Here is a 19615-nt window from a genome sequence, read left to right on the forward strand (position 1 = left end):
TTGACCAATCTATTTTTATCTGAATGCCATGAAGACAGCTGCCGAAGCACGGGTGAGACTATCTTAGACTTTTGATTCTAAAAAAACAGTACCACAACAACTCACCGGTCATTGTACGGTTGGAGTTACCATTTGTTCAGTAGGGTGGGCAAGGACATGTCTCAATGTGGCCCTGACAAAACAGTTCCACTTCTGAGGCTCCAGTGCTCCCTGACCAGCCCTGTGATGGCTCTCAGAATTGGACAAAGTGACACTGGCATAGTGCATATGCCTTTTCCAATTTTAAGGTAGTAGTCTAAGAAAAGGGCAAATGCTTATTTTATCTTTTATTTTTATAGCTCAAGTCCAATACTGGATGAGTCAGTGTCTTTTACTCCATAGTCCAAAGATTCAACAGCGAGCTGAATATTAAGCATGATTTAGCATCTGACTTTTACCAAAGATACAGGGATCGTCCATGAGCCTCACGTAAAAAATGCAAACTAACACAAAAGAATGTTTATGCCAAGGAGCCAAAAAGTTCTAAAAATTAAGACATGGGTTTGTAAAGCTGTGGTTTTATTAAAATACAATTATTCTAGGCAACGTTTGTCTACATTAACATGAAAAAATGTAGCAAGAATAGAAAACATTTTTTTTTTTTTTTTTTTACAATCAACATTATATATCTGAATGAAGTACTTGATCCAAACAAGTGCCACATGAAACAAAATGTTACATGTTACACTATAAGTTTCACAAAAAGAAAACCAAGTTTGAGAAATGAAAAACACAAGTAACTATTATAAGGTAATTTTTTCAATATTCTAATTATAGTGACAGAGATAAACTTCTTGTTTTATGGTGTGTACTGGGCTTCACTGTTGCATGATCAGCACTTAGGTCAACTGTGGTTGTTTTTAAATGTGCTGTACAAATACATTTGGCTTGATTAATCTCGTTTAACCATATTATCTCCAGCCACTGAATGTTGAATTTGATCTGGAAATGAGAAAACCACAAATGTTATATACATTAACAGAAGGCAAACTTCAAGTGCTAACTATTCAGTGCCTTAAGGCATCAATAAATATGGGTAGGCAATAATGGAAAAAAAAATAAAATTTTTCTTTATTATCCTGATGGAAATATTCAAACATGAGAATCCTTTACAAATGTGATAAAACACACCTGTAAATGCTGTGGTTGAGATTCATGTGTGGGAAAAAAAATAAAAATAAATAAAATCACATGAACCCTTATTTGCAGCCTTTTTTTCAATAATTGCTATAATAGATGATTTGCTCAATATTCTAATTAAACATTTCTCCAAAAAACAGATTTACAATATTATCATTTTTATGTACATCTCCCACCCTTCAATACACATGCATATTGAGGAGTCTATTCATTTGAATACAAGTATTCAAAATTAATCATGAAGAGTAAAGAGGAACATAGCCCCCATGCTCAATGAGCCTCATTTGTATACTCCTGTCCTCCTCAGAGTGCACTCTACCGAGAGACAGCCTGAGGACTTCTGCTGCCATGTGACATGCACGCACGTACAGACACACACACGTGCACGCGCACATGTGCACAGACGCAGATGCAGACACATACACAGACACGCACAGTCAAGAAATCTTATAAAAACATGTAGTTTACAGCTTGCCATTGAGACAGTCTGTTATATTTTTAAAGGGGGACCTAAACAGAATCAAGACAATGGCAAGTAGGAGCAGTGTTGTGGAGGGAAATCTAAAGATCCAACAAAGGAGGCTACTAATTATTTATCAACTACTTACTGATTAGATGATCCAAAAGCGTTTCCAGAAAACCCTACAATATATATTAAATTAGTAAGTATTAGATGACAAAGTACAACAAGTTCACTTAAGATGACCAATTGCAATATTCTCACCTCCACTTTGTTGCTGCTGCCCAAAGCCTGAAAAGCCACTGGGCTGAGTTCCAAAGGTGGACCCTTGCTGGGATAGAGCCCCAAATGAAGGGGTGCTCTGATTAGCTAGTGCACCGAATGTGGGGGCATTAGAAGTGCTGCCAAATCTGAAAAGGTTTTAAATTTAAGTCATTTGCGTAATATACATAAATGAATAATAATCACCCAATAAACATGATCACATTAGAATCATATTTGGATACATTTGGATTCTTCTTTATTTTTGATCCAAGGTAGACAGTGTTCATATAAGTGTGTCTGTGAGGGGACTAGAGGATTGAGAAAGGGGGTTTTAGCAATAATCCCTTCAGGAGGACCCACACCCTCTGCATAGAGAGAATGTAAGGGATAGCAGGCCAGTGTAATCTGCAGGCAGAATGCGCTCTGACAGATTATCTGAGTGGGATAATCTAGTCCTGCTCAGACCTTCATAGATTTTGACTAATTTCCATAAAGAAGATGGTTTAACGTGGTGAGACAAAGGGTTAAATAAAAATAAAAAATAACAAATTCTATCTCTTATGAAATGTTGTAGTACTATTTGTAACAAATATGGACAAAATTACAAAATAAATATAACTGATCTCTTACCCAAATCCTCCCATGCTTGAAGCAGCTGTTCCTTCCCCAAACACTTTGCCAGCAGATGACCCCAGAGGGCTGCTAAAAGAGGGGGCTGTCCCAAAAGTTGCTCCACTGCCAAATGCAGGTGAACCGCCGAAAGAAGGAGAACTACCAAACACAGGTGCATTGCCAAAGCCACCTGAAAGAAGAGGGTGAGAATTTATTGAAAAGAATACATATAGATAAACATTATGTTGCAACTTCCACAAGTAATAATTTGTCCTAGAGTGTTTAGAGTCTTGAGCTAGCATTAGACATTGCTGCCACAAGCCCAAAGAGGAGTGGACACTGTGCGATGAAATTACAGCCCAAGCATTATGGCCCAGTAAATAATTGATTGAGCCAAAGTAATAAGATTACATTCCCTCTACAATGGCCAGAAATAGGGCATTAGTACAAACTGGTACTAGGTTTCAACAGCTGCTGAAGACAGACAATTTTAAATAATTTGTATACTTGCATACAGCACTAGCAACCTTAAAATGAAGTACCACATAGTAAAGGGGGATATTTTTTCTTTATATGCAATGCTTTAAGCTTAAACAATGACTAATAATTACAGTATACGCCTTGATGGAACGTTTTATTGCAGAAATACAGTAGGTCTAAATATTATGTACCAGAGCAGTATTATACAACACATTTACACACATATTAATAGATGTATGTCAGAACAGAGGTAAAAGTCAAATAGAGACCAGTCTCAGTCTCATCAATTTCTACTGTACTTGGACAAGGAGATAATTTGTGTCATTGCACAATAATAAGATGAGTGCCATGCTAAAAGACATAAATATTTTGCACCAAAGTAGCAGAAACAGTGGTTGCTAAGCTACTCTCAAATCTGTACCTGGTTTTGTTGGGGTAGAGAATGAACCGAAGCCTTGTGCTGCCACACTTCCACTTCCTGCAGAAAAGGTCCCAGTAGATTTCTGCTCTCCAAAAGCAGATTGCGCAAAATTGAAGCCCTTGGCTCCACTGTTCCCAAAGAGGCTGTTGTTCCCTATCATTTAACATTTAACAGAAAGTATGTTAGTTGTTTTAAATGACAAGTATTAAACAATATTGTAAGTTTCAGTGACTACAGATCAGAGTCAGAGTGGAGTCGAAGTGCAGGTAGAGAGACTAAACAGTACCTGTCTGTGCAGGTTGCCCAAAGGCTCCAGTGGAAGCTGTAGAACCAAATGGGTTCTTGTTAGCCGCATCTTCACTGGGTTTGCCTCCGAGCCCGCTGAAGAAGCCTCCACCAGAGGAGCCAGTAGTGTTGCCTGTGGAGCCGAACAGGCTACCGCCAGAGGATGCTTGCTGCTGAGAAAAATATGGCATTGTCATTAAGATGTAATCAACTGTAGTGTAAATGTTCAAATTATACCTGTCCAAAAACACTGCCAGTGCTAGCTTGTTGGCCAAAAGCAGGGGTGGCAGAGGAACCAAACCCTGTAAAATGAAAAGTAATATATTATTAATAATAGTTTTTAAGGAAAAATTAGTCACAAGACTGTCTTATTCTACCAAACTGATCCATGTGTCCAGACTTATGTAAGTCAGAGTTAAAACAACCATAAATCTGTTCATATTCAACTACAGTGACACTCCATCACGTGCCAATTTCACATAATTTCCCCAAATAGAAATGTCTATAAAGTGTGAAGAATTTAGAGACAGTATAATAAATTGTCTCTGTTTTTTATCATGCAGTATGTTTCAGTGAATGACATATATATATATATATAATAATAGTAAAAAAACACCTGTAATAAATAAAACAAGCACTGCATTGCTGTGTGTACCACTCACCTGATGGTTGTGCAAAGCTGAAGCCTGATGAGGACGACGTTGTTGTGTTGCTTCCAAATACAGACGCCTGGCCAAACCCTGAGCTCTGACCAAAAACTGGAGCAGTTGTGCTCTGTCCAAAAAGGCTGGTGCCTGTGCTGTTAGCGGTGTTAGCACTGCTAGCTGTGTTAGCACTGCTAGTTCCGAAGGAGAAGGAGCTCACACTGCTTGCTGTAGAACCTCCAAAAAGACCACCACTGGCACTTGTGTTTGGACTTGCACCAAATGAAGTCTGACCAAATGAAAAGCCACCAGATGCTCCAGAGCTACTGACAGGTTGACCAAAGCCACTGACTTGGCCAAACGCAGGGGTTGCAAAACCTGAACCAAATCCAGCTGAAGTGAAAGATGTGGGCTGTGCTGCAGTTGAGGGCACAGAGGCGGCTGAAGAGGCAGGTACAGCAGCAGGTTGCCCAAATACAGAAACAGGTGTAGTGGTGGTGGCAGTGACTACAACAGTGGGGGTTGGTGTGGTTGCTGTATTGGCAACAGTATTGATGACTGGTGAAGCTACCACAGTGGTACTGTCTGTGGTAGCAGGTAGAGGCTGGGTGAATATAGAGCCAGGTGTATCAGAACTAGTCATCTGTGAGGGTGTGGTTTGGGCTGCAGATACAGGAGCAGGATCTGATGTAAGAAGCGCTGGAGTAGTGGAAGGCTCCGAGGCAGGGGAGACGGAGGTCTGAGAGGCCTCTGCTGCGGGGGGTGAGGGGCTAGGAGCTGGATTGTCCGGCACAGGAGCAATGGCTGCAGCCTCCTGGGTTTCTACTGTCTCAGGTTCAGCCACCGCAGGTTTGGAAGGCTCCACATTTGGTGTCTCGGCTGGTTTCTCAGGGGGCTGTAAGAGCTCAGGGACTGGGGCCAGAGCTTTAGGGTCACCTGAAGAAGACTCTGAAGAAGACTTTGAGAGCAGACTAACTAAAGATGTTGGTGAAGATGTGGATATAGAGCTTGACTGGGGAACAGAGAAAGCCTGTTTCGTTGTGGAATCCGGAGGCTTAAACAGACTGTCCTTTGGTTGCTCAGCTCCAGTAGACTCTTCAGTTGTCTTCTGGATGGTTGCCCCAAAACTAAGCTGTGTAGCTCCCTTTCCTGTTTCAAGTCCACTGTCGCCAAAGCTGAAAGCAGGTTTACTAGGAGTATCTTTAGCTTCACCTTGACCTAAACGAATATCCGTAAAGACACCCAGTGTATCCCCAGTTGTCGTCTTGGGGTGTTGTGGCTCTGTGAGAAGTGCTGATAAGGAGGAAGGCGGTTTGGCCACTTCCACGACGGTGCTTGGGGTGGATGAATTACCAAACGTAGGAGATGTGGACTTTGGGGTGAGAGAAAACGGCTCCTCAGATGCTGAACCAAAGACAGTTTTGCTACTTCCAAATGAAAATTTACTGGTAGTTTCTTTTGCTGGAAAAAAAAAAAAAAAAGTTTAAATAAACATGAAAGAAGAATCTTAAAAACCTAAAGATATATTAGTGGTAGTTTACCTTGTGAATTTCCATTTCCCTGTGCAACAGATGTAAAACTGAAGGGTGTAGAGCTGTTAAATAATAAAAGGGCTATTGAAACAAACCATAACCAAGAAGAGACTTTTAAAGAACAATGAACAAATGATTTTATCAAATACTATATAAAACTGTAAGTGCTGATGAAACTAAACAAAAAAAAACAAAACACCAAAGCTGTCCTCTAGAAAACAACAATTGTGAAACAAGGAAAATTTTAGTAAAACTACTCACGGCGAAGTAAAGGAGAACCCTTTACTGTTGTTTTGCTCTGCTGCAGAAGTAGTTGTAGACATCCCTGAACAAGCCAAAAATATTCAGACACCAACTAAAAGAGTGATTTTAGGCATGTTATACAATCTAAATATCAAGTGTTAACAATGCTTACCAAAAACAAAACTCATCTGTGAACTAGCCACACTTTCAGTTGAAATCTGGGAAACTTGGGCTGGTATCTAAGAAAATAACAAATTACCACATGTTAAATTATCAAGAAGCCAGAGAACACCATCAGTCTCTATTGAGAAACTGCAAACTGCTTGAATGGCCAGCAGAGGGAAGAAGAGTTGATGTTTGTGTTTTGTGACACTAGCAATTTAGTTGGTTAGATTTAAATTCCAATTTGCAATAATTATGGCGGAAATCTTTTAGTGCAATTCAAACCGATGGTCTCCAATTCAAAAACACAGTAGTAATGAGATCACAGTAACACAGTAAATTATACAATCAATATACTTTATAAATACTCACTCTTTTCACCTGATTAGAGGGCACTGTAGTCAAAACTTGCTGAACCACTTGAGCTGCTGGGTTAGGTACTGATGATCTGAAACATTTCAGAAGATCATCAAAATTAAACTACTCATTCAAGTATGTAGCAGTTCTGTTACATTTTATTTTTCAAATATATTGAGTTGGAAAATGGAAATTTAATGAAAATAAAACAGTACTGATAACTAGTATTCAGCCGCTTGTTTGCAATCTTATTTTCTTTTACTTCAAATGATTATGTGTATCACATTTAAAATAGATACAGATGTACAGATTTAATTCAGTCCAATTCGACTACTACTATTACTTCCGTAGACGCTCCTTTCCAGTGCCTGAGAATGAAACTGTATTCAAACACAAAAAATAATACAAAAGTAAGACTTTACCCAGTGACAGAAGAAACCGGGACAGATCCTTTGTCTTTCAGTTCTTGGACATTTACAACCTGAGGAACTGTCTTTAGGGTAGATTCTGTCAATGTTGCACTGCTTGCAGGTATGGGAAAAACAGAAGCATCTGTCAAAAAATTAAAACTGTCAGAAAAACATAACTAAACTAGAAAAGCACTCAGAGAGCGCAGACCTCCGCCAAGGACTACCCCCATTTTTTATATAAATTGCGATAAAATCAGTCTTCTGGATCAGATCCGGATCAGCCTTTGGAATATGAAAGAGCATCCCATTGTCAATCCCTGAGTCAAATTTCATTGGGGTTTGGTCAATAATTAACTGAGATATTGAGAAACAAAATTTTTGGCCCCATTTATCACAATGTTAACTAAAATTTCAAAGTGATCCAGAATCCAGGATTTCTTCCGGATCACCCCCAAAATTAAATCAGTTCTTCCTTTTCACATTTCCAACAAATCCTGAAAATTTCATCAAAATCGGTCCATAACTTTTTGAGTTATGTTGCTAACAGACAAACAAACAAACAAATAAACAAACAAACGCCGGCAAAAACATAACCTCCTTGGCGGAGGTACAAGGTATACAGGGATTATACCGGTTACAAATGGAATCCTGTCTCCCCCTACTGAGTAACATGCAAAAGTGCATATTCTGCCACCAACACGCTTTAACGAAACATTATAGCAAACCCACCTGGCTTTTGAATGGCCATTTGTCTGCGCATAGCAGCAGTCCCTGCAGCCTGCTGGGCAGACATGGCGACAGGAGTTCGCTCTACTGGGAGATGTTTGACAGTCTTTGTGGCAAGTGCAGTACTTTCAGCTCCACTAAGATTTATCTTATTACTTGGGACTAAAAATAAACATCACCAAAATAAGTTACATTGTCACTAATTACAATTGTATGGGAAATGATGGGATCTTCTAATTACCTGGGCTCGGAATAGGGCTTAGTCCAAAGCCCATCGTCTGCAAAGACTGAAGCTTGGCTAAAGGAGTAGACTGAATGGCACCAAAGCCTGGTTGGATAGAGGGTGTCCTTACAACCGTGGGGTGCCGGGGAGCTGACAGTGTGTGAGGGATAACAGGTAAAGACGCCTGCTGCAATTCCTCCTCTTCCTCTTCTTCCTCCAGCTCCAAGTGACGTGGGTTAGGATCCAAGTACTGGGACACAGAGGATGTAGAGCTCACATCATCCAGGTCTTCATAGTATTTTGGTGAAAGGAAGGCTGAGCGTGAAAGATTGGCTAATAATTATAAAGAAGGTTAGTTAGTTTGCTGCTCCTAATTTCACTTAACAACTTCAGTAAATGTTCTAGAAATTTAACCTGGTGCAGTTGAGCGGACAGGTGGCATTTGACCCTTTGATAAAAAGTTGCGCAGTTGAGACTGTTTCACAGGTGAGATCTTGGCCGCTGTAAAAGATAAAAGTTATAAGTTGTTGATATTTTATTTGTACACATTTTCAATATAATTAATTTAACTTACACTTTTTACCTGTGTATTTTGGAGTGTCTTTAGGGGAGCTTTCAAGTTTAGCTTTTAAAAGTGCATCCCTTAAACTGTCTAGCTCATCATCCATACTACAACAGAATATATAAACAAAGTGATGTATATATTAAGACATATAAATGTAAAGCTTATTATGCATTTAAGAGAATCATAACCAGTACTCACGTAGATGTAGCTGCTGATGTGCTGCTTGTTATAGATTGTGACTTATTGTAGAGATGCAGTGATGTCAGTTGTTTAACCAACTGATCCAGTCTGTTCTTCTGCTGGTTTATAATATACTGATTGTTAGACAGTGTAGTGAAAAGGCTTTCACGCCCTGGTACAACCATATGCCTGGGGAGAAAAAAAAAAAGTTTTATAATTTTATTTATTTATTTATATTAGGACTGGGCAAAAATAAATTTTTAAAATCGCGATTAATCGCATGAGTTCAAGCGAAAAAAGTAGAGTATAGCGCTCTTTTACTGGAAATGTAAATGAAAGAGCCATACATTTGATGTGCAAACAGCATTTCTTTCACAGGGGAACCCTCAGAGCCTTCAAGGTTTTCAGGGAAGGCTCAAGAAAAAATACTGAATGGACGTTTGTACTACTAATATATTTATTGAATATTTTTTATGCTGTGACTAATGAACACTACACTAGTAATAATTTCTAGATCAGTGTTACAAACTTGGACTGATATTTCTTAGGAAACAAAGGGTTAATATAATGGAATGGAAATGGACCAATCAAATTTTTTCTTCCAATGGTATCTGGGTAAATCAGTTACTCCAGCACTGAACTAATGAAATAAGCTCAGCTCAGAGCACACGGTTGGTCCGGCCAGAGCCGGTGCCCGCGGCTGAACCCGTGGCTGAACCCGCGGCCGGAGCCGCGACGGGAGTCGGAGCCTGCGGCCAAAGCCACGGCCGGGCCCGCTGCATCTCACGTGGTCAGAAAAAAGTGTAAAGAAAAGACGTCAAACGCTCGCGGTGGACTTTTCAAAATAAAAGCCAGTGAGAAACAGACGTTTACAATAAAATAAATAAATAAATAATAAAAACTGCGTTAACGGCGTTAAAATAATTGTCGGCGTTAATGACTTAATTAGTTAACGCGTTAATGTGCCCGGCCCTAATTATATATATGTATATATGTGTGTGTGTGTGTGTGTGTGTGTATATATATATAATGTATATATGTGTGTGTGTGTGTGTGTGTGTGTATATATATATAATGTATATGTGTGTGTGTGTGTGTGTGTGTATATATATAATATATATGTGTGTGTGTGTGTGTATATACATGTATGTATATATATGTATATACATACATATACATTATTATATATATATATATATATATATATATATATATATATAAATATATATAATATAATGTATATGTGTGTGTGTGTGTATATATATATATATATATATATATATATATATATATATATATATATATACATGACATACACGTGTGTGTGTGCACGCGTGTGTGTGTATACAGTACTGTGCAAAAGTTATAAGCAGGTGTGAAAAAATGCTGTATATTAGGAATGCCTTCAAAAATTGAAGTGTTAATCGTTTAGCGTGACCACCCTTTGCCTTCAAAAGAGTATCTTTTAGGTATACTTGCATACAATTTTTGAAGGAACTCGACTGGTAGGTTGTTCCAAACATCTTTAAGAACTAACCACAGACCTTCTGTGGATGTAGGCTTCCTCACATCCTTCTGTTTCTTCATGTCCTCACACACTCGATGTTGAGGTCAGGGCTCTGTGGGGGCCATACTATCACTTCCAGAACTTCTTGTTCTTCTTTACGCTGAAGATAGTTCTTAATGACTATGGCTGTATGTTTGGGGTCATCTTCCTGCTGCAGAATAAATTTAGGGCCAGTCATACGCCTCTCTGATGGTCTTGCATGATGGATAAGCATCTGCCTGTATTTCTCATCATTGAGAACACCATTAATCCTAACCAAATCTCCAGCTCCATTTGCAGAACTGCAGCTCCAAATGTTCAAGGAACCTCCACCATGCTTCACTGTTGCCTGCAGACACTCATCATTGTAGCGCTCTCCAGCCCTTCGATGAACTGCCTTCTGCTACAGCCAAATATCTCAAATTTTGACTCATCAGTCCAGACCATCTGCTGCCATTTTTCTGCAACCCAGTTCCTATGTTTTTGTGCATACTTAAGTCGCTTGGCCTTGTATCCACATCGGAGGTATAGTTTTTTGGCTCCAATTCTTCCATGAAGACCACTTCTAGCCAGACTTCTCCGGACAGTAGATGGGTGTACCTGGGTCCCACTGGTTTCTGCCAGTTCTGAGCTGATGGCACTGCTGGACAACTTCTGATTCCGAAGCCTAATAAGCTTGATGTGTCTTTCATCAACTGCACTAAGTTTCCTTGGCCGACCACTGCGTCTACGATCCTCAACTTTGCCCGTTTCTTTGTGCTTTTTCAAAAGAGCTTGAACAGCACATCTTGAAACCCCAGTCTGCTTTGAAATCTTTGTCTGGGAGATACCTTGCTGATGCAGTATAACTGCATTGTTTTGTTGCTGTGCTCAGACATTCCATGGTGTATGCCCTGTTACATGAGACTGTCTTCCACAACCTCACCTGGGAAGCAGAGTTTGGTTGTTCCTCACCAAGTTTTAAGCCTTCTACACAGCTCTTTCTGTTTCAGTTAATGACTGTGTTCCAATCTATGTGTGACACTGATGATCATTAGCACCTGTTTGGTATAATTGGTTGACCATACACCTGACTATAATCCTACAAATTCCCTGACTTTGTGTGTACCGCTTTGTGTGAATTGATGTTGGTTTGAAGGCAAGAGGTAGTAAAACCAAATATTGATTTGATTTAGATTTTTCTTTTGCTCACTTTGCATTTTGTAAATTGATAAACACAAACAAACAAACATTATTTATATTTTTGAAAGCATTCTTTGTTTACAGCATTTTTTCACACCTGCCTAAAACTTTTAAACAGTATTTTGTGTGTGTGTGTGTTTGTGTGTATATGTGCATACATGTCCTGAAAAAAGTACATTCCAATAGTGGGGTGGAAACTGGGATAAAAGAATTAGTGATTGTAATGCACATACAACAACTGGAACAGAAGTTACTTATGTAAAGCCAACAAGACACTAAAGGATAATTTGCCTGAATTAGCACCCGATTTGTTTCTCCCGGACATCAGGGAGGCGTGATCTGAACTTGTGTCTTCGTATGAGATGTTGAAGCTGAAGATTAAAAATCTCATATGATTCTCCTCGTGTCTGTGGTAGGCGCTTTTTTAATTGCGCTTTTAAATATAGTTACCGTAAACTGAAAAATCCTGTAGTGTGTGGTGGGTTTTGGATTAATGAATTTGTACAAGATCCCTGAAAACTAAAGAATAAACTAAACAGCTTACTTTTGCTTTTTCTTCTTTTCCAAATGTTTCTCCCATTCAACATCCAAGACGTCATTGACATCTTCCACCGCAAACATGACATACTGATACAACCGACGGATTTCCTTGTTGAGATGATCACAAAATGAATTAATTAGAGCAGTTATAATAACTCTGTATTATGTGCCTTTCACTGTCTCTAACCTTCAGTTGTTCATCACTGCGTGGATCTAGAGGTCTCTTGTACAGAAGATGTCTGTAATGTCGGCCTTTGCTCAGTTCACTCTGTGCTTTGGCCTCCTCAGCTCCAGCAAATCCTTCCAGCAGTGTCGTTTTCAGCATGCCAATATCACCATGCAGTGACTGAAGGAAACACAGAAAAGTGTCTTTGGGGCATTAGGACTGCAAGCACATTTGGGCAGAAAGTGGGAATCTGTATGTATTATGAATATTTGTCTTACTTCGGTGGTTTCTTTTATCTCCAGAGTAAAAATGTGCATGTTTTCAGACTCCTTCCTCAGCTCCTTCATCTCTTCATTGGTGCCAACCTTAAAGTCACCTTTTGCACTTCTCGCTTTAAGGTCGTCAAGTTCTTTTTGAAAGTGTGCAATCTTAAGATAAATATATAGAATCCATAATGTAATTATAATTAAGAAGATCATGTTGTAATGTTAAAATACATGAGCACACTCACCTCCTCAAATATGCCAGCCATTATTGGATCAGAATCTTTCTTTGGCTGTAGTTGCTTTTCAAAGGATTTTACACTAACTGCACCCTGCAATAGTATGTCGTGTTAATGATAACAAATTAAAACTTAAAATAAGTTAGGAGCAGTTAGCCTCACACTTAATTCTTGTTGCTATGAACAACCAACAGTGCAGACTGTTAATGCAGTTTTTAAAATTGTTGTCCATATTTAGACAGGAATGACTTTATCCATGTATGGTATTTATCCATTATCCATTCCCATCCATTTTTAAGAAATAATAAAATATATATAGATACATATTTTATATTAAAATTCCCAGTCAACAATTTGAGAATGAGAAATGACAAATGTTTTAATTCTAAGTTTTTTAAAGAAAAGTAAAACAAGAAATTTTAAACTACTGATACACATTTACTACAAGCTAATTAAGGAAACATGCTGAATGTTTGTTCATACAAAGATCCCATGATAAAATTTTAAAATAACAGCAGTACAATAGTAAGTGAATACTATAGCTTTGTCAATCTGATTGCTACTTGCATGGCACCCACCTTAACTGACTGACAAGTACTCAGTTTGATGTAACGTCACCCACTTACATGTGTAAAAGTATCTTATAAATGTTAACGCAATTTGCTTTGAAAGTATAAATATCCCCTAAATAAGACCATTTAAAACCACAAACAATAATACAGTATTGTAAAATACATTAAAACAAACCTGTGATGTCTGTACTGGGGGTTGTGCTGTTGGCGTAGGTTTCTGGACAACAGTGGCAGGTGTACTGGTTTGGACTGGCCGCACAGGGGCTATGACATGGTCAAGTTAATAAAGGAAGTGTAAAACACCAGGTATGTTTTACGAACCTAAAAATTTTTGACTTACCTAACACAGCAGGTGGTTTGGGAGCTGGCATGGAAGGGGCCATGAAGTTACTGGAGTTAGAAGCAACTGTTTTAGGAGCAGATGATATGAATGAAAATGGCTGCAGGGGTGGAGTGGTTGCCTCTAGTGATGAAAATCTGTCAAAAAACAGTGAATTGCATCAAAATGTGTTACAACCTTAAGATAATATTATATCTGAATTAAGCTTTACCTTTCAGTAAGATTGAGTTTAACAGCAGGTGGTGTAGCAACAGTCTGGGGTGTAGGCGTAGAAGTGGTCACAGACAAAGGTTTAGTGGAGGGGGTACTAAAGGAGAACGCAGACAATGCTGAAGGTGTTTCGGAAGGGGGGTTTAGAGACAAAGGAGAAGCTTGGGGCCCCTGAACCAAAGGCTGTTGATGCACCAAGTGAGAAAGCAGAGGGAGCAGAAGTGGCACAAGTCGAAGGAACTGAGAATGTGAAGCCTGAAGATGACACAGGAGCGTCAGGTGCAGTGCTGAAGGGTGCAGCAGGGGGCACTGCAGGGGCAGGAGGAGTCAGTGCAACAGAGGCTGTAATTGTTGTTGGGGCAGATGGGATTGATGGAGGAGTCTTCTGAGATATAGTTGCAGCTGCAGGCAAGACATGGCATTACACTATGTTCACATCAAAATATTGCAAGTCATTACACCGTTATACACTTTTTTTTTTTGCTTTTGTTAACTTATGGAAAACACATTTTTACCTGGTTTAGGTGGCCTTTCCCCCTCCAAGGGCAAAGGTGTGGGATGAGATACCAGTTGCTTCATCCCCGGGTTCAAGTTTAGCAATGTGAATGGGCAGAGTAACCCATGCGTAGATAGCACCAGCATTACAGGTGCTGGAGGCAACGTCTTTTCATCAGCTAGAATATAAATAAGGGCTTGAGTTATTTAATAAAAGCATTAAACCCATCCAGACAATAAAATAAGCAACACAGCTGTAACACCAAATGTTGCACTAATGACTTGACTAAACTTAACAGCAACAACAAAGCCCCATGAAGCAGTTTTAACAAAGTAACTTCAATGTAGTACTGAACAGAGATGGGTATGTGGAAGTGTACACGTGGTTAGCTCATTGGCATTCAGCAGCAGGACTGTCTGGACTGTGATGTTGTGTCCTTCTATCTTATCAATTTGAACAGCAATAAACAATTCTATTCTTCTAATGTTAAATGGCAGATATAGGTTTGAATAGACAAAGTCTTGTTTCTGAAAATGGAGGTGCATTTTCTGCTGTTAAGAATGAGAAGAAAGATGTTACCAGACAGCAGCAGCAGCTCTACGTGAATGTCTGTCCGACTGGGCCAGTTTAGATAACAGTGGACTAATCACTATTCGTTACACATCACATTCTACTGCAGATGATGCTGGAGGAACAATAATAACTAGAAGAGACTAGGTTAAATAAATGCCCACACACACTGCATATAATTTCTCCACATTTCTGTTTGTACACTAATATTATATGACCAGCCCCACATCGATGTGACTGTAGTGGATAATGTTGGAACAGTGACAATGACACTTCGGGAAAGGTTTAACAGATAATCATTTCAATCAATAAAAGTGTTTATTAATAAAAAATGTAACGTACATATGCGAATGTCCTGTTGGTTTGTAAAGTCTATTGCCAAGCCAAGTGGAAAGGTATCTTCACTGGTTTCAGTCACCGGAAGCTCTGCCCGACTAGAATCCTCAAGAATCCACAATTCCCAGTTCTAAATACAAAAGTATATTAAATTAAATATCAGATACTATTTAAAAAAAAATATTGAAAATATTCCTGAAAAATATCCACAACAAAAACAAAGCATAACCTTTACATAGAGTCCTAGAAAGTAACACAAGTTACCTTATCATCTTGCCGAGCAATGGGACAGACTTCAAGAGAAGCTGCTGAAGCTGCAAAAAACAGGTCCCTAAAAGGAACAAAGTTTTTTTTATTTAATCTAATTAAATAAAAAATTATTATGAATTAAACGCTCACCATTCCTCTATTTGGCTGAGAAAGTAGTGGTGCTGCCTCTCAGTGCAGCTTCCATAAACAGGGTCAGTGAAATTAAGATATTTTGTCTCTTGCTTCTCCTCCTTTTTCTGCAAACATAAAATGTTACAAGAGCTGAGGTTTGCCGTAAAGAAGTAGGTTATTTAAACTTGGAGGCCCTCCTGGAAGTTCCAGAATTGTGTTTTTAATGCCATACACCATCATCAGCTTTACTTCAGGCAACCATTGAATCAATTGCTTCACCTCACAAACCACCAGGTGGTTTAATTTGTTTTTTAATTTGTAATATTAATAATAATAATATGACTGCCACACACTACAGGATTTTTCTGTCTTACGATTCTTAAATCTGTGACAAAAAGTGCACACCACAGACACGAGGAGAATGTGATGAAATTTCTGATCACAAGGACTGCAGCGGCATATGGCTGCGTACCACAGGCTATAAAGTTGTGAGTGCACCTTGCATCAGCTGTTAGCTGTCTACAGTAAAACCATGCACTTCCAGTTTAGATTCAAGACAAAACTGTGTTGTTATTATTATTTGTGAAATGAGGTGCAATACTTCAGATACATGATTTTTAATGCACAGACAGCTGGCGATAAAGTACACAGTAAGTAGAGTCACTATCGCTAATCTGCAGCTTCAACCCGATCCGCGCCCTGTGTGGATGTAAACAGACACACGTGAGGAATTACTCTCGCCTTTTCACTTTTAAAGAACACTTTAAACTGGATTAAGAGCGCAGTTTTGGGGACTGGGTGTCATTATTTGCGGAGGGCAAATTCTATGGATAATGTGGATGAGATGCTGCAGTTTGAATTTAGAACTTTACTAGAGGTGAGTAATAAAGTCATCTCAATATTTTTGCTATATCCCGAGTTTGTATCTTGCACCTCTATGTTCGTCACTCCATCTGCCCCTGACAGTGTTGCTCATGTTTGGTGGTTATGACATGACAGATTTCTAACAAAAACACAAAGTCGGGTCATACCTCCCCAAACTCAGGAAGAAGCAAATGACAGCCAAAATTGGGCAAATTCTAATGTAGTGTATGGCGGCTTTTAGGCATACTTACTGGCAACAAAACCACCACAAGATCAGGTGGTGTTTCAGGGGAACCATCTGCAGCAGCATAAACCACAGCAAACACATATGTTCTCAACCACAACACATCCAGAACTATAGCAAAAAAAGGGTTTGTTACAACACTTACAATGAACATGAACTGCAATTATAGCTCATGTTGTGAAAGCATTCATACCTTTGACAGGGTTGTCAGGGGTATAAAAGTTTGGACAAGGAATTCTTTTCTTTTCTTCCAGGGTCTTTTCCAATGAAAAATATTACTTATACACTCTTATAAACAGTAAACAAAGTATCTTATGTTAATTTCCTTACTGGTATATATTGACAGACTGTGGCATCCATTTTTCCAGCAGCAATTTGTTTTCCTTTTGGACTCCAACAAACTGTAAAATCATACAATTTAAGATGAATTTCGAGAAGAATCAATTAAAGTTATACAATAGATTAAAAATGTGAAACTTACTGCTTGTAATGCCTGTGGAATTTGGCAAGTTTGCTTGCACTACAACAGTGTCACCAACATCCAGAATCATCAGGCTGCCATCAGAAAGGCAAACTGCCAGCATAGATGCTGCAACTGGGTTCCATCTAAGATCCTGCACCAAAGTATTTGATTGCACTGTAGGCTGTAGGAGTGCAAATGGTAACTTCTGGGCTCTGGTCTAAAACAGAAAATACAAAGTTGAAACTGCAATTTTAGTATCATTAACTATTTTAATATGATTAGTTGTTGGAACACTACTTGGAACACTACTATTGTTAAAATCGAATTTTTGTCATGTCAGAAATGTCATAATTACAACATTATGATTCAATTAAATTATAAAAGGTATTTACCACTGATGGAAAACACCTTAAAAGAAAAAAATATATACTTAATGAAGTAACAGTGAGAGTAATGTTTAAATTTGACTAGTGATAAACTGATGAACAAAATAATCAAACAGGTTAGAAAGATGTCGCTTAAAACCTCTGTAGTGTCAAAGGGTAAGTTAAGTATTTGTTGTATGCATATGATTCAAGTATGCATTTTTATTATTATAATCTTGAATAACTTCAGGTTCATAGATATTTTGCAATGAAAAATAATGACTGCAAATTTGGCATGTGGAAAATGTACAAATTGTAAATGAGTGAGACATACTTGTTGTTTTGATACTCAGCTTTACAACACTCTAAATTTCAATATTTCCCCTTTACGTATAAGGTACACTTTATTGTCCCCTAAGGCAAAGTTGTCCTCTGCATTTGACCCATCCTTCAAAGCAGCTGGGGCACCTTATCAGGAGCAGTGGTTTTGTTGCTAGGCTTGGTCAGGACCACCTTACCTGGGTGTACCATATCTTATATATTTTTTTATTTGTATATCCCTGCTCCATATGCAGTACAATCTCAAAACATTTAGTAGATACAAATTCAATTATTTTGCAGCGGTATTTTTAAAATGCATTTTAGTTTATAATTCTAATTTTAGAATTTAGAAATTGTACAAAGTATATAATGTAGTTATACCTGGTTAATGAAGGTACGGACATCATAAAATGTCAAAGACAAAATTTCGTCAGAGATTCCACAAACTGACAGAGTCAGTTCATCACAGCTAAGGGCTATGTGATGTACGGTGAGACCCACGTCGACCTCTGCTACTGCAGCAATTCCTTCAACTTTAGGGGGAGAATCAGAGTAGTAAAAGAGAATGGAACAAGGAAAAAAATCACTTAAAACTTACTTATTTCATTAGCATTGCCATCAGACTTGTCAACGGCAAGGAGGTCTTGTGTTAGAAAAACTTTTAATGTTGAGCCAAACCCCACAAAAGTCAATCCAAACTTGTTTGAAATTGTGAGGAGACTGGCTCTATCTTTTGGCAATTCCTCTGGTGACTCAAACACACGGATTTTCTTCATTTGACGAAATTGAAAATCCTGTAAAAACAAAATACAAAAACTTGCATGAACTCAACAGATGCACAAATCTCGCGATTAAGAGTTTGTCAGAATGTTTTTTTGTTTTTTTTTTAAATCCTCGATGGCTAGTAACAAGGCAAGTGTTACGCTGTATGTAAATCATGTCTTTAGTTTTGGTTTCACTATTTATTACAACAATTTCAAAAACACAGGTTCTAGTTGCATGATACTATTCAATACACCAGTTGAACGCAACTAATCTAAAGAAACATAGATCAAAACAAAAGACATATACACAGTAGCTCCTGAAACATAAACTTAAGCTACCTTATTTCTAGGGACTATGATAGAAAGCGTTGATCTAAATTATGTTAGCAATGCTAAGCTAAGCCGTCAAAACAACAGAAAAGCATAAATTACTTTCATTTCCCTCTCTGGGGGAGAGTCTGTGTCGTCGCTCATTTTGAATCAACCGGTTGTTGGCCAAACTGTTATAGTAAAAATTAAAAAATTTGATGTGTTACCAAAAAAACACATTCATCTCTAAAAAACCCACACCGCGCTATGATATGTCGTCACTAACTCGCGTCATTATCCTACGTCATCACTCTGAGACGAGAACAAAAACGGTATTATTGTTTTTTAATACGCAGTATTAATACGCAGTAAAGTATTAGCATATTATGAATAGTTATCTTAGCATTACGTTATTACTTGTTTTGTTAGAACTGCGTTTTTATACAGTACTCTGGGTGTAACCCGTAAGCACAGAACTGTAATAAAATCTGGAAGAAGAATTGAAAGTAGCGTCGTTTTGTGTTCAATGGCCTGTACCCATTGTATGCATGGATCATGGCATGGATCTATAAAGTTCTATGATTGCATGGCTTAGTGGCGCATAGTTCTATCATAGTTCTATGGGATTTTTATTTCCGCATCACGTCCATGTCCTGAATACTGCCTTACGCCACAAAACACAAGACGTCATAAACGTGAAG

The 19615-nt window shown here is 38.4% G+C and overlaps 1 protein-coding gene across 1 annotated transcript; it reads right to left on the reverse strand.

Moving 5' to 3' along the window:
* Positions 1–517: 517 nt before the first annotated feature.
* Positions 518–19209, reverse strand: nup214 (nucleoporin 214). The gene is given in 37 exon segments (XM_020925110.2): positions 518–981; positions 1788–1821; positions 1904–2049; positions 2534–2705; positions 3417–3569; positions 3703–3874; positions 3939–4003; positions 4364–5806; positions 5887–5939; positions 6139–6202; positions 6293–6359; positions 6655–6730; positions 7062–7191; positions 7779–7937; positions 8017–8331; positions 8413–8499; positions 8582–8667; positions 8762–8932; positions 12016–12119; positions 12199–12357; positions 12456–12605; positions 12689–12772; positions 13427–13515; positions 13592–13728; positions 13803–13942; positions 13944–14203; positions 14317–14475; positions 15210–15333; positions 15468–15534; positions 15603–15709; positions 16700–16803; positions 16886–16949; positions 17023–17093; positions 17174–17372; positions 18223–18374; positions 18440–18635; positions 19038–19209. Coding segments are annotated over 37 exon segments (5832 nt in total). The 5' UTR covers positions 19080–19209; the 3' UTR covers positions 518–950.
* Between the last annotated feature and the right edge of the window lie 406 nt (positions 19210–19615).

Source organism: Boleophthalmus pectinirostris, unplaced genomic scaffold, assembly GCF_026225935.1.
Source record: "Boleophthalmus pectinirostris isolate CB_2022bp ecotype Guang Dong unplaced genomic scaffold, ASM2622593v1 HiC_scaffold_18, whole genome shotgun sequence".
Taxonomy (NCBI): domain Eukaryota; kingdom Metazoa; phylum Chordata; class Actinopteri; order Gobiiformes; family Gobiidae; genus Boleophthalmus; species Boleophthalmus pectinirostris.